At 38.9% G+C, this 12,885-nt stretch overlaps 2 protein-coding genes and 1 long non-coding RNA gene across 15 annotated transcripts; 2 read left to right on the top strand and 1 right to left on the bottom strand.

The window, feature by feature from the left end:
• Nucleotides 1–1,904: 1,904 nt before the first annotated feature.
• On the bottom strand, nt 1,905–6,055 carry LOC108951422 (uncharacterized). 8 transcript variants are annotated; one of them, XR_010480687.1, is made up of 5 exons: nt 5,691–6,053; nt 5,437–5,598; nt 3,918–5,343; nt 3,428–3,536; nt 1,905–2,230 (listed from the first exon to the last, which is right to left on the bottom strand). It is a non-coding gene; the product is annotated as an uncharacterized LOC108951422 (long non-coding RNA). The 8 variants fall into 8 exon arrangements; XR_010480681.1 differs by having other exon boundaries at nt 3,428–5,343; nt 5,691–6,054; XR_010480682.1 differs by lacking the exon at nt 1,905–2,230 and adding an exon at nt 2,237–2,818 and having other exon boundaries at nt 3,428–5,343; nt 5,691–6,055.
• Nucleotides 6,056–6,322: 267 nt separating this feature from the next.
• On the top strand, nt 6,323–10,751 carry LOC135585783 (uncharacterized protein At2g37660, chloroplastic-like). 3 transcript variants are annotated; one of them, XM_065087262.1, is made up of 9 exons: nt 6,323–6,550; nt 7,024–7,107; nt 7,195–7,253; nt 8,043–8,138; nt 8,272–8,352; nt 9,245–9,307; nt 9,407–9,580; nt 10,005–10,129; nt 10,475–10,751. In XM_065087262.1, the coding sequence occupies exons 1-8, from the start codon at nt 6,364–6,366 to the stop codon at nt 10,119–10,121; spliced, it is 861 nt and encodes a 286-aa protein (XP_064943334.1). In that variant the 5' UTR covers nt 6,323–6,363; the 3' UTR covers nt 10,122–10,129; nt 10,475–10,751. The 3 variants fall into 3 exon arrangements, 2 of the variants coding, with proteins under 2 accessions (XP_064943334.1, XP_064943333.1); XR_001976041.2 differs by having other exon boundaries at nt 6,324–6,550; nt 9,722–10,129; nt 10,475–10,515; XM_065087261.1 differs by having other exon boundaries at nt 6,324–6,550; nt 10,034–10,129.
• A 141-nt stretch (nt 10,752–10,892) lies between these two features.
• Nucleotides 10,893–12,444, top strand: LOC135595841 (protein ELF4-LIKE 3-like). Of its 4 annotated transcripts, none has more exons than XM_065087266.1 (3): nt 10,893–11,133; nt 11,326–11,401; nt 11,945–12,444. In XM_065087266.1, exon 3 carries the CDS (start codon nt 11,989–11,991, stop codon nt 12,316–12,318), a length of 330 nt encoding a protein of 109 aa, XP_064943338.1. In that variant the 5' UTR covers nt 10,893–11,133; nt 11,326–11,401; nt 11,945–11,988; the 3' UTR covers nt 12,319–12,444. The 4 variants fall into 4 exon arrangements, with proteins under 4 accessions (XP_064943338.1, XP_064943336.1, XP_064943339.1 ...); XM_065087264.1 differs by having other exon boundaries at nt 10,893–11,167; XM_065087267.1 differs by lacking the exon at nt 11,326–11,401.
• Nucleotides 12,445–12,885: the final 441 nt, after the last annotated feature.

Raw genomic sequence — 12,885 nt, 5'->3', positions numbered from 1 at the left:
CAAGTTGTATGTCATTCTTGCATATAGTATGTTCTTCTGACACTTCGTTCGAACCTTCGACACATCATCCTTTTCTTCAACATATCGCTCATTCCATTGGCATGTCGACTTTCCCATGACATCCAATCTTTTAGCATAATATCTTATCCTTCCAACACGATGCTCGAATCTATAGTACGAAGTACAATCTCCAATACGTCGACCAATTCTTTAGCTTAACGTCTAATTTTCGGAATAATAATTTTTCAATGCAACGTCTGACTCTTCTGCTCGATAGTTGGCCCTTTGATGATCCAAGTTCGTGATAAAAATATTTTCAACAAAACTTATCTCAAAAACACATTTAGTCTAATAATAATTTCATCATCAAAATTTGAGATTCAACACTGCCTACTTCGTTCCTTAGTTGAGCACTCATGCATTGATCCGAAGTCCCTCACTTTCAGTTGTTTTGATAAGAAGCCCGTTGACACCGACCTGACGAAGTTCTTCGGCCTCTGCCCATCAGCCTTGATTCGGTACTTGAAGTTTGCCTCTACATTCTCCACCTCCTCGACTTTTTTCATAACCAAGTGCTCTTGCTCCATAAGAGCAAGTGATCGATGACTCCACATAAGTTCTGTCTCTACGGTACCATGGTGCTATTAAGCCCATGACTCTACTATCCATCATCTTGCATATGTGTCCCATTTTTCGCGATTAGTAGATCCATTTCTATGACACTATGTCACTCATATGAGTCCACCTTCATTCTAATCAACCCTTGGTTTTTGCTAGATAGGTCCCTCTAGACCCTTCGTTACTTTCTCGTCCCTTTCGATCACCTATTTCAGTATCTCTATGTTCTCCGAGCAGTTATTCTCATGCATGACATCCGTCATCATGTTGGCATTGATTCTATTATATTTTGTTTTCTTGATAATAATATTCAAGACATTTAACTTGTTTACTCTTTTAAACAAATATGAGCTATGAAGTAATTCAACTCTTTATATGCTATTATCGTATCTGAACAAATCTTTTATGTACTATAAAAAAATAAGAACAACATAAAACATAAAGATATATGTGCATTGTATGATGCACTCCATTTGTAATTTTGTTTGTGATAGAAGGTTATCGAGGGTGCACCGGATGAAAGAAAAGAAACTCATCTACAGCTTTTCCAACGTTGTCCCTCCCATATAGGAAGTTCAATTTTCGAGATAAACCGTAAGTCTTACAGCGAGGAGAGTGCACCGGTGGCATCATCAAAGGTTTTCTATTTATAAAGTTGAGATCCCTAATCATTTACTATTACAAAAACATTTTTTTAAAAAGCATTAATAATTCAAAAATATCTTCTATTGTGATTTATGATGACATGATGGAATTGACAACTCGTTGTTTTACACGGTTGGAATCCATGCGTAAGTCTCAATAGGGAAAAAAAATGTCATGTTGTGATTTGTGATGATGTGATAGATCAACCCAATTTATTGTTTCCAACGGGTTGTCATCTACATATCAAGTCATGATAGGATGATGACAAAAAATCTATGTAATATATATATATATATATATGTATATATATATATGTATATATATATATATATGTATATATATATATATGTGTATATATATATATATATGTATATATATACATATATGTGTATATATATATATATGTATATATATATATGTGTGTATATATATATGTATGTATATATATATATGTGTATATATATATATATGTGTATATATATATATATATACATATATATATATATATATGTATATATATACATATATTGGAAAACATGGAACTAGAAGGAAATCAACCTTCCCAACACCATGAGTGATACTTGCTGGTTCATCTATGCAGTACACTAGATAGAGAAAGCTGAAGATATTAGACAGGGCACTAAAAAGAGAAGTAAAAATGAATGAGTTCATTGAATGCATAAGAATCATTTACTAGTCACACTATCTGATCACAAATATTGGTACCTGTTCAAGGCAAAAGGACCACCTCAGGTCTGCCTCCGTTTCTTGCTCTTACAATTCACATTCTGCACTGTCGTTACCAGACTGCAGTTTTCTATCACCATCGGAACTTATTTCTGCGGTGTGTAGCTCATCAAAAAATGGGCAGCCCTCCTCATATCAGCCGGAGTGTGAACAGTAGTCATGGACATTTTGATAGTCCAATGAAAATTGTAGCCATACTTCAATACTCATGTTGAGTGCTCTGTCATGTCAATGTAAGCAAACAAATGATAATAGCATTACCAACTGCATACTTCTCTAGCATTTCAGCGGGCACAGAATTCAATCACACATGTCTAGACGTACTACAATCCGTATTGGAATCTACTTGATGCTCTCAACAAAATAATAAACGAAATACTTCATGTCTAGACTCAAGCATTACTGTATGCTAGTGCTGCAAAACTGCACAAGTATTCAAGCATTATTGATAATATATCTAAATTTGCACAAGTACACAGATCAGCCGCTTCACATTTATAATTTTGGCAACACCCACCCCACGCTATACATCAGTGGAAGCCTCATGCATTGAGCCACAATTTTTTTCCTTTATTTTGCCTCCCTTTTTTTCCCCAAATTTTCATCTTATAGTAGGTGTAGATGTTACCGAATTACAATTAACTACAGACTCCACTGTCGACATGTGACATGTGAATCATGCAGACAAACAATGCAAACCTTTCGGCTCAGAAATTCTGCACACTGTTTGCAATCTGTTCAGTAACTCTGCAGCACATCAATGTTGTAATCAATACTGTTTGTTATCTGTTCCAGTTAAGACATGTTCCTAAAAGACAGAAGTAATGAAAAGAATAAAAAAGTTGCATTGTGAATATTACTTCGCGTATCTGCTACTACAAGTAAACAAATATCATGTTTGATTGATATAAGCCAGAGAAACGTCGGACAAGTTGCTCATATTTCCCAGGAAGGGTTGTGGCAAGACAAACTGTCGATGACACCCCAGACAATGAGTCTTCTGTTTGCAGATAATAAGAGAAGCTTAACAACACCACCACCATTAACACAATAGAACCTCAACAACTACAGTGTTTCATGTTAGAATTTTTTTCTTTAATGTTTCTCAAATTCAAACATCCAATAATGCTCAAGCCATTGAAGGATTGTGACAAACCATCCAGGAAGGCACTATACATTCTTACAAATATATCCCTCCAGAAAAGTAAGCAGTAGAATAGTGTGTATCTACTGTGGATGGATACATGGAAGGGTTCAAAAATCTTGTCATCCTCAGACACAGTATCGGTATGGGGAACCGACCTGCTGTAAAGATGACATGTAGCACCAAAGAATTAAAACTGATTTATCTACAAGAGATCCACAAAAGGTATGACAAATGTTACAAGTTGGAACAGCATGCAGTATCAAGAATTACCTTAAAGTTGATAAAATTGAACACCTTTTGAACAACGAGGGAACAAGAGCTCCGCTTGACATAATCTCATACTTTTCAAGTGAATCCAGCATTCCATATCTAGATCCAACTGTATTAACAAGCCAAAAATGATCAAGAAAAAGGATAAACAACATCTATGATCCAACTTTTGAGTGTATATTACCTAAGAAATTTAAGCATGCATTGGAAAATTACTGAATTACAACTTGCCCAGACTAAACAACTCATAGCAATCAATGAAAGTGCAGGTCTTCAGACACTTCTATATGTAAGTTAAATAGTAAAAGCATCTTATCAATAACTGAGTCAACTATTAAACAAAAATGAAAGAATATTGATTTGGCTGTGGCAGTTATCAGGTTTTCACAGAAGCAAATGCAGCAAATCCACTGTTTTCAACGAGACATGGGAAGCCATGGTTAATATTTCTGAAAGAAGATAAAGAACCATGTCCTTCCACAAGACATACCAAGACACATGATGCACCTTGAAGAAAATCGAGAAAGCCCAGACCCTTTCTAAAGAAGAAGCCCATCATCAAATCTCGCTGTATTGACTTAACTTCGGCTAGTTTAGCTCCGCATTCAGCAATATTTTCTTTGTCAGATTTTTCTCTCTTAGAAAGCCATGTGATATGTTGGATTTAAAGAAGGAACTACACCGAGTACAAACACAGTAGAAGATGAGAACACTTATTCATTTTTTTTTCTTTCTAAATTACTAAATTATGTAACATCACTAAAAGCAGTTCTTATCCATGTGTCAACCCAATCAAAAAAGGCAATTCAATGTCACAAAAACAAAAAGGACCACAAAATTGTTGAGAAAAGGAGATGCAAAATGAATAAATATAGGCACAGGGACTCACCGGACAACCTGCTCATATGGCATGTGAATTAAAGGGGCCCATGGAATATTTTTGGACCCTGCCTCTTATAAAATCTCTGTAATTAGTGGTTTCTTCTTGAGTGTCTTTCACCAAGTCATCAATCTTTGTCCCAATCTCACGTAAGTAGGTGAGCTTCACAAGCAATTAAGAAACATCCTCTTATAACTAAAACAATCTAATTGGACTAACCACATCCATAATTGATTGATGCCATGTTGGCCATCACATCCCAACACATCAGTGTGGTCAGCAAAATCAAAGATGGATATTACCTACAAGATCTAATCAAGATCAACATCCAAGAATCAGGATCATGGGCCTTTGGTTTGATTCGAAAGTTGAACCAACTTTACACACTTCAACAATGACAGATATTATGTAGAATGGTAGAAAATCTTTTGATTCAAAAGATCTAGCATTCAATCTCAGCAATGAAAAATCCCTATTTGGAACTGATTCCATAGCTTTCACGAATCGTTCCTCATTTAAGAGGACCAAAACTTATCAAGTCAATAGAAACTCATTTGAAGATAAACAGAAAGAACAGAATCTGACATGAAATTGAAAACTTTCTTCGCAAGACTTGAGATTCGCTCAGCCTGCTCATGATAGAGGAAGAAAGAGAATGGATCGCTGCTGCTCTTCAAATCCAAAACATCTGACATTTGACCATCAGCAACTAAAATGCCCAGTTTGGAAATGATTGCAAATCTTTTCGAGAATCGTGTCTAGGGACACCATTCTTGAAGAGCCAAAAACTTCTCAAAACAGAAAAGCTTAACCAAAAGGAGATGTTGAGATAAGACGACTTGCTTCGCAAGAAAAGAAGCTCACCCGATAGAGCATGGTGGAGGAAGAAGTAGACTGCATTGCCACTGCACTTCAAATCCACAACATTTGACATTTGATTGTCAGCAATGAAAAGCTCTATTTGAACATCAGCAAAGAAAAGCTTTCAAGAACCTTTACACTTTCAGGGTCACCATCATTTTAAGAGCCGAAAGAACTAAGACAAGAAAGCTCGATTAAGAAGAGATGGGTAATAGAAACCTGACGTGGAAAAGAAAACTTGATTTATAAAACATGAAGCTCGCCAGACCTGCTCATGGAGGGGCCAAGAAGACATTGAATTGACGCCGCTCTTCAAATCCAACACATTTGGCGTTCGATCATCAGCAACGAAAAAGACGTGTATGGAAGATGATTCCATAGCTTTGAAGCGCCACTCTCCTTTAGATCCACCATTTTAGAAGAGCCAAATCTTATCAAGACAAGAAAAGCTCAGTAATAGAGAGGACAGAGAAAAACCCCACACGAAAGACAAGACTTCGCAAGATTGGAGGCTTGCCCTGCCTGCTCATGGTCGAGTCGGGAAAAGATTGGATCGCTGCCGCTCTTTCAATCCAAGAATTCGATCATCAGCAACGGAAAAACCCTAACGGATCAACGTTCCATAGCTTTCAAGAACCCACCATTTCGAAGGGCCAAAATTTTAGCAACGCAAGAAAAGCTCAATCGAAGGTAGATGATAAGAAAAGAACCGGAAGAAGAAGAAGAAGAAGAATAAGACATGCTTCGCCGGATTAGAGGCTCGCGCTCATGGCGGAGGAAGAAAGATATCAGTAACGCCGCCGCTCCCCTCCCTCTCACAAAAACCTAATTTATAAGCCCGCCCGGAGTTTCGAACTCCCCTTCTGCTGACCCTCTCACATAACCAGATGTTGTGCCGTGGCTTACGGAAAGACCCTTCATTACCGTCCATCGCACTTTATCTGTTAATCTCGATCGTCCGTATGATTTCCTTAAATCAACATTTTTATTCAGTTATTAATGGAAACGTCGGACGGCTGAGATTAATAGAAAATGGGAACGGACGGTTTCCGAGGAATTCTTCGTAAAGTGTTTACGGGTTAATTGATGTCGAAGATGATGGGTATTATGGTAATATACAATTTCCCAACCCAATCTCCTCCGTGGTGTTATTATTCTGTTCTCCTCTCCCCGCCTCATCTCCACGCACGCTCCGATGGCGGTGGCTCTTCGTCTCTCCAAGCCACCATCTTCTTTCCCGACCCACCCTGTCGCTCCATCTCTACTGTGCTATTCGCAGCTGTTCTCCTCGCTGCAAAGGAGGACCGCTTCTCCGCTTCGCTGCCGCTGCTCCAAGAAGAAGGAGACCAGCTTCGCGGACCAACTCCTCGACTACATAGAAGGTGAGACACGCTGCATCCCCTCAGCCGTTCTTCGGTTATCTTAGCCTGCACTGCATAGATCTCCTGACAAATGGTCTTTTAAATATCATTTTGATCTTCGATTTGTGTGAATTACTAGAAAGTGAATGACTTCTTGATGCTAATCCAGCCAATGGCTTTTCAAGTGTTCACCAACTTTATTGGCTAGTTCAGTCGTGCCATAGTTTAGACGGTGCGAAGTGTGTTTTGGCAGATCAAAGGTGAAATTAGATGCTCTGCAGAGTTATGGCAATCGCGTTTGTTTTATTGTTGAGATATTAATATGTCTTGTTATTTAAGATTGACTTATTTTGTCATTTGGGTACACAATAAACCCTGTTATCTGAATGGTCATAAATATATCGATGGTTTATAAGTTCCCGTGTCTAGATCTGTTTAGTAGATGGCATATCTATGCACTTATAATTTGGAAAGAAAAATGAACTCATATGTAGGTGGACCTAAGTTGAGGAAGTGGTATGGAGCACCTGATCTACTTCCAAAGGATGGTGGTCTTGAGAATGAGGATGAATCTTCAGGTCACATGAACTAGTACATCTTGTGGCATTTTGTTACTGTTAAATTTGTGACGAACTTCATTCCTCTGTTTCCTTGATTGCTACCAGAAATCGATGAAGTACGAGATGCTGTGCTGGTAACTGATGGTGAAAGTGAAATTGGTCAGGTCGGCCTTTCTAACATGAAAAGAATTTTAGCTCTTTGTCCAATCATGATTATGTATCATACTCAAACATAATGATGCTTAATGTTTCGAAAGTAACCATTGACCAGAGTCACTTAGTTTGAGTGTCCTGATTTTTCATACCTCGATTAGATGATTGGTGTGTGCAATTTCCAAAAAAGAAATTCTTTTCCATGATAGCCATCAATTTTTTTCCTTTTTTTTTATAAAGAGATACTCCTACTGGATCAAAGATGAATAAATACTGCACTGGCTCTTCAAAATGAAATTGCAACAGGAGGAATTAAATAGCTCTTGGTAGCATTGAAATTCTTTATCAAGATACTATGAGAAAGATGTCTGTGGCCAGTGCTGATCTGACTACATCTATGTTTCTTCGTGACCAACTTCTTTGTTCTTAATCTAAGATTTTGCATCCACAAGACTCAGAACTGGCAGAAGGAATATGGTCTTTCTTTGTTTTGCATGAATTACTTCATTGAAATCCAGACCAATATTATGGTCCATGTAATATTTTTATAGCACACTCATGAACAATCTTAGTGGCAGAAGGCATCTAACCTGAACTATCAAAAAAATTTATTTCATATCCAGTCCCTTGCACAAATCATAATTTAAATCTTTGTTTAAAATCAAGGTCCAATATTGATGCTGCAACAAGCACGTAAGAATAATTAATTTCACATCTGGAGTTGTACTAATTGCATATAAGCATGCTGCAATGTATTATTTCTTCATGTTACTTGTTATCTCATGATATGCTTTAATCAGATGGTAATTCTATCATTGATTCTTAAACGTGCTCGGATAAAAGCACTAGTCAAGGATAAGCGAGCTGCTATCGATGCTTTTGGAACTTATGTTGAGGTGAGCACCTGCATGCTCATGGTAGCGTTTTTTCCTTCAGAAGTTATGTACTGAACACTTCCCTTTCTGTTGACATACAAAAGACACTTCTGTGTTTTTAACATTGTACTGTTTTATTGATTGCATTGTGTAGACAATGGTTGGAGATTTAAATGACAAGACCTTTCTGACAAATGCTCTGAGAGGTGTTCGAGCAATAATTTGTGCATCAAATGTATGCAAATCCAGCTTTATATGTTGATTTCAAATCATTTGTGCTGTGACTAGAATGTTATGTTAGCAAGGTTTCCTGGAAGCACAATGCATCTACAGACAACTTCTAGATATTCTTCATGTGAATTATTATGTCATTTCCAATGTCTGAGATTATTTGTAAAGTCTGTGTAAATACATTGCAATGTAGAGATTTTTCCTGTCACGTATTTTGACTCTACTTTGCATCAGATGTTATGCTTTTATTTGACTATTGAAGGTCGAATTCAGCACAAAGCAAAATCCTCATATAAGTTGTTAAATAGTCATTTAACCTCAGGAGGAATAATATGGCTCCAACATTAACAATTCTGTACAGAACAGGATAATTTATGTATCTTTCATAGCAAATATTCATCAAAAGTTGGTTTAAGTTGAAGAATAGTAGTTGACTTATATATTCCTCGAGAGCAATGCTGATCCCTGCATGTTTAACCAATTTATCTTGAGCATTATCAAATCTGCATGTGATGGAGTTACTATATCCTGTTTTTTCAAGAATCTGAGGGGGACACACCCACTAGGTATATATAATTCATTTTAAAATACTGAAGAGCCAGTGCCACAAAATTTAGATACAAAATCTCTCCCTATTATGGCCACTGACCACTAAGACCGAAGCCCGGTATGTTAGAAGTTATGGTCCTATTAGTTCATCTGAAGAACATTACCTGAATGATGCAAGAAGCATGGTGAAACTTAAAAAGGATGCAGTACCAATCAGATCCTAGATGGTGTAACTAGTTCTATAATTTATATGATTTTATACATATTTGACATCACTTGGTTGATATTGTATGTTGATGTTTGATAACCTAAACTAAAATTTTTGCCACACTCTTCTTATTTTGCAGGATGGCTTCTTCTCTGACATAGGGCGAACAAAGGGTGCGCAGCACATTGTTCTTCTATCTCAGGTTCTTAGTTTACCCACATTCATATTTCTCTTAATGAAGTACATGCTCATGCATTCTGTCTTGTCACCATCTTCACTGTGAGTTTTGACCAGACTGCAGTTGGCATTTTATAGAGGCAGCAGCGGAATTCAAGCAGTTATGAATAGCAAGGCCAGAAAACTGGCAGAGAGAGATGAAGAAACCGTGATTGCGTCTGGCATCCCATACACAATAATTAGAGCTGGCTTACTGCAAGATAGTCCTGGTGGCAAGCAAGGATTCAGCTTTTCAAAGGTACATCAGGACAATTTGAGTTAATTATCGTAGACAATGGTTCATGCTAGAGACATAATGATAACAGAGTCATCTCTCTCGTCTCTCCTCAAACTTTCACTGCAACACTGCTCCTCTCATACAAATGTCAAGCTGGAACAGGTTGCTTTTTAGGTCTCTCCATCCAGTGACCGAAGAAATAAATGTAATCATCAGATGGACCATGAAGAAAAGAAATGACAGAATATAGCCGTAATTGTTCGATATGCAGCATGCTAATAAACTTGCACTTCCATCATAAAAAATAAAAAAAAAGTACCTGGACTCTATGGTGTATAATTTTGCATTGATTTCAGTGATCATGTTGAGACTTGCATCCGGAACATGTGATCCATGAGGCTGACTTCCCACATAATTTTTGAGAAAATAACTCATCCTCGCGCAGAAGCATATTGTTTTGTATTTTTGTGTTAGGGTGCTGCAGCAAAGGGAAGACTCAGCAAAGAGGATGCAGCAGCCGTTTGTGTGGAGGCACTTGATTCACTGCCAGAGGAAGGACTAATTTTCGAGGTAGGTTAGAATTGCCAGCAGAAGCTTCACCTTTCCAAATGCAAATTTTTGGGTTGTATCAGTTTACCTACTGCTCTTTCAGTCTCTCTCCTTTTAGCTCCAAATCCAAGAGCCTTACATGCCCTTGTAAGCTTTTGAAGCCACTGATGGTGCTTACAGAGCCAGTCTACAAGATTTTTTCTTCTTCTTTTTATCTCCTGCTCTCTCTTGATTACTTGTAAGAAGTGATAGAATTACTCATTATTCTTTGTGGACATGAAAGATGTTGAAAACAACAATCATAACCACACCATATGAATTTTCTACCTTAGCAGTAATTAAATTTACTAGTATTTTTCTGTGTAGGTGGTAAACGGCGAGGAAAAGGTTCGAGATTGGAAGGAAAAGTTCGCTGAGCTTATTGGGACTGCTGAAGAGTGAGGAGTCACAGTGAGCAGAAGAAAGAATCCACCTGTTCCTGTTGAACTAATGGTGAATGATTCTTGTAATATCTAAATTAAGATTCTGAAAATTCAATTACACGATTTGTTTGTTAACTAATATTGTAATCGATGTCATGCATTCTGCATGTGATGCGGCAAATCCTGTTTGGATGGATATATAAGAACGATTCTTAGCTTAATTGACATGACTCAATCCACTTTGTTAAATCCTGTGATTGACATAAATTATGTGATCACAAGCTAGTGATTCTTTAGTATTTATTATTTTCTAGGAGAAGCGGCATTGTTCTCATGCCGGTAAACCCATGTCGCCACCACTCTTCGTCAGAAGAAGACCCTTGGCCTCCCACTTAACCATGGAAATAGACAGCGGAAGTGGAATCTCCCATTCGAGTCAACATTAGATTCAGCGGGCGATCCCAGTCGTCGATGGACCGACTCGGAGCGGAGACCAGCGAAGCCGAGAGGAGCATCGCCTAAGTGGTTGTCGTCTCCCGCAGCAGATCATTTCCTGCCTAATTGTTCCTCTTTCCCCCCTTCCGCCCTTGCCGCATCTCCAAGGTATCCATCTCCATATCAATCTGGCAGCACAAAGGTCTGTCTTCTTATGCGTTTTGTAGCGTAAAGTTCTTTCCTTGATTAGGTTTGATTGTGATGTTCGAGGGGATTGTGAAGAATCCGGTGTCAAAATTCGATCTTTTTGTGCTTCTCTCCTTTGCTCTCAGTGGTTTGTGATCATGGTTGCCGTTTCAGGAACCGCTCCGAAAGCTTTATTGTACCATGGAAGGTTCCTTTTGCTGTCCAACTTGATCGGTCGTTCGTCTATGAGGTTTTCCTTTCCTTCTTGTTTTGTTTCTTGTATTGATTGATTCAATGTGAGATTTGCGACATGGATTTTGTAGAAAGCTTTTCTAGGGGAATTGGATCAGTTTTTTTTTGTATGCCATCACATGAAAAGAACCACGCCATCCATCCGATCTCGCTTTTCTTTCTGAAAAGGAGCTACTGAGGCCATGATTTCCTTACAATCCTTGTCTCTCATGCCTACTAACGCCTGACAACTTTCCAAGAGATTCCTCTCCTTCTCTCTCTTCCTCGATCCTCGCCATGTCTTCAATGGTTTCGTCCTTCCTAGTTCTCCTTGGCTTGGTCACTGTAGAGGTGAGGTTGAATGAACCAAACAGTATCCTGACTTAGATCAGAATTCTTTCCGTATGAGCTCATAGCAGTCTCCTGTTCCTACCAAAAGGTGCTTTCTTTCAACCCAGAGATTCATTGCTTGCTTTGCATGTTCGTCCCTGCCCGCCTACTTGTTGTTATGTTAGCCTTTTATTCCCTTGTTTTTGCTGCTCTTGATATGATTTATCTGCAGGTCCTTTGTCTTCTGATCTCGTTCGAGGGGTGACGAGGGAGGTGATGATGGAAGGTGATAGCTTCTCGGGGCTTGGCAATGGAACCCAAGTGGACAGCAAAGTCCTCCAGACCTTCCAGAAGAGCTTTCTTCAGGTCCAGCGTATCTTGGATCAGAACAGGCTGTTGATCAACGAGATCAATCAGAACCATGAGTCGAAGATCCCCGACAACCTCAGCCGCAACGTCGGCCTGATCAGAGAGCTCAACAACAACATCCGGCGCGTCGTCGACCTCTACGCTGACCTGTCACTCTCCTTCACCCGGTCCATGGAAGCCTCGTCGGAGGGCGACTCCGAGGGGAAGCCCGGCAACAAGAGGAACCGGCCCGGCTAGGAATGACATAAGATTTGCTTGCATTGTTTTCATCACTGTGTCACTCATCTCCTCCCTCATTTATGTGATGCAAAGCTGTTTGTCTGTGCTCCGGAATAGTCAGTCTAATCTTCTCTAATTGCTGTGTCTTCTTTTTCTTTCTGCTCTGATGTGCATTTCTCTTGCAAATAGTATCAAAGCCTCCATGTAGCCGAAGACATCTTTTGATCCTGTAGATGCCTTTTAGACATTTGTTTGGCTTCCAATCGTAGTCGGCACAGCTATGGAATCTCACAAGAGAGTAGATGAGCTTTTCTGACCACTTGTTTGTTCTAGCTGGGTGGCAGTCACCTGTATATTCTTTGGCTGGAGGTGCAAACATGTAAAGTTCACAGAAACAAGGGAGGCATACAACAGTATAGCCGAAGTAGGTGTACATATCAGTGATGCCAAGGAAGAGGACAAAGGGATTGGATGCTGAAAGCTGCAGCAGTGCTTATCTCTTCTACCCATGTCTGCTCTAAGATGATTTGCCAGCTGTTCCTAGGTGGACCAGAAGCTCTCTGATACTGCTTGTTCTACAGGAAC

The sequence above is a fragment of the Musa acuminata genome, chromosome BXJ1-10 (assembly GCF_036884655.1).
Source record: "Musa acuminata AAA Group cultivar baxijiao chromosome BXJ1-10, Cavendish_Baxijiao_AAA, whole genome shotgun sequence".
NCBI classification, from domain to species: domain Eukaryota; kingdom Viridiplantae; phylum Streptophyta; class Magnoliopsida; order Zingiberales; family Musaceae; genus Musa; species Musa acuminata.
This window is presented reverse-complemented; position numbering and strand designations above follow the sequence as displayed.

What these genes read in the sequence shown, in the direction of transcription:
- LOC135585783 (XM_065087261.1), top strand. Translation starts at nt 6,364, where the DNA reads ATGGCGGTGGCTCTTCGTCTCTCCAAGCCACCATCTTCTTTCCCGACC. An exon ending in ACATTGTTCTTCTATCTCAG is followed by an intron (nt 9,308 to 9,406) that starts GTTCTTAGTTTA and finishes ACCAGACTGCAG; the next exon opens with TTGGCATTTTATAGAGGCAG. An exon ending in AAGGATTCAGCTTTTCAAAG is followed by an intron (nt 9,581 to 10,033) that starts GTACATCAGGAC and finishes TTTTTGTGTTAG; the next exon opens with GGTGCTGCAGCAAAGGGAAG.
- LOC135595841 (XM_065087267.1), top strand. Translation starts at nt 11,989, where the DNA reads ATGATGGAAGGTGATAGCTTCTCGGGGCTTGGCAATGGAACCCAAGTG.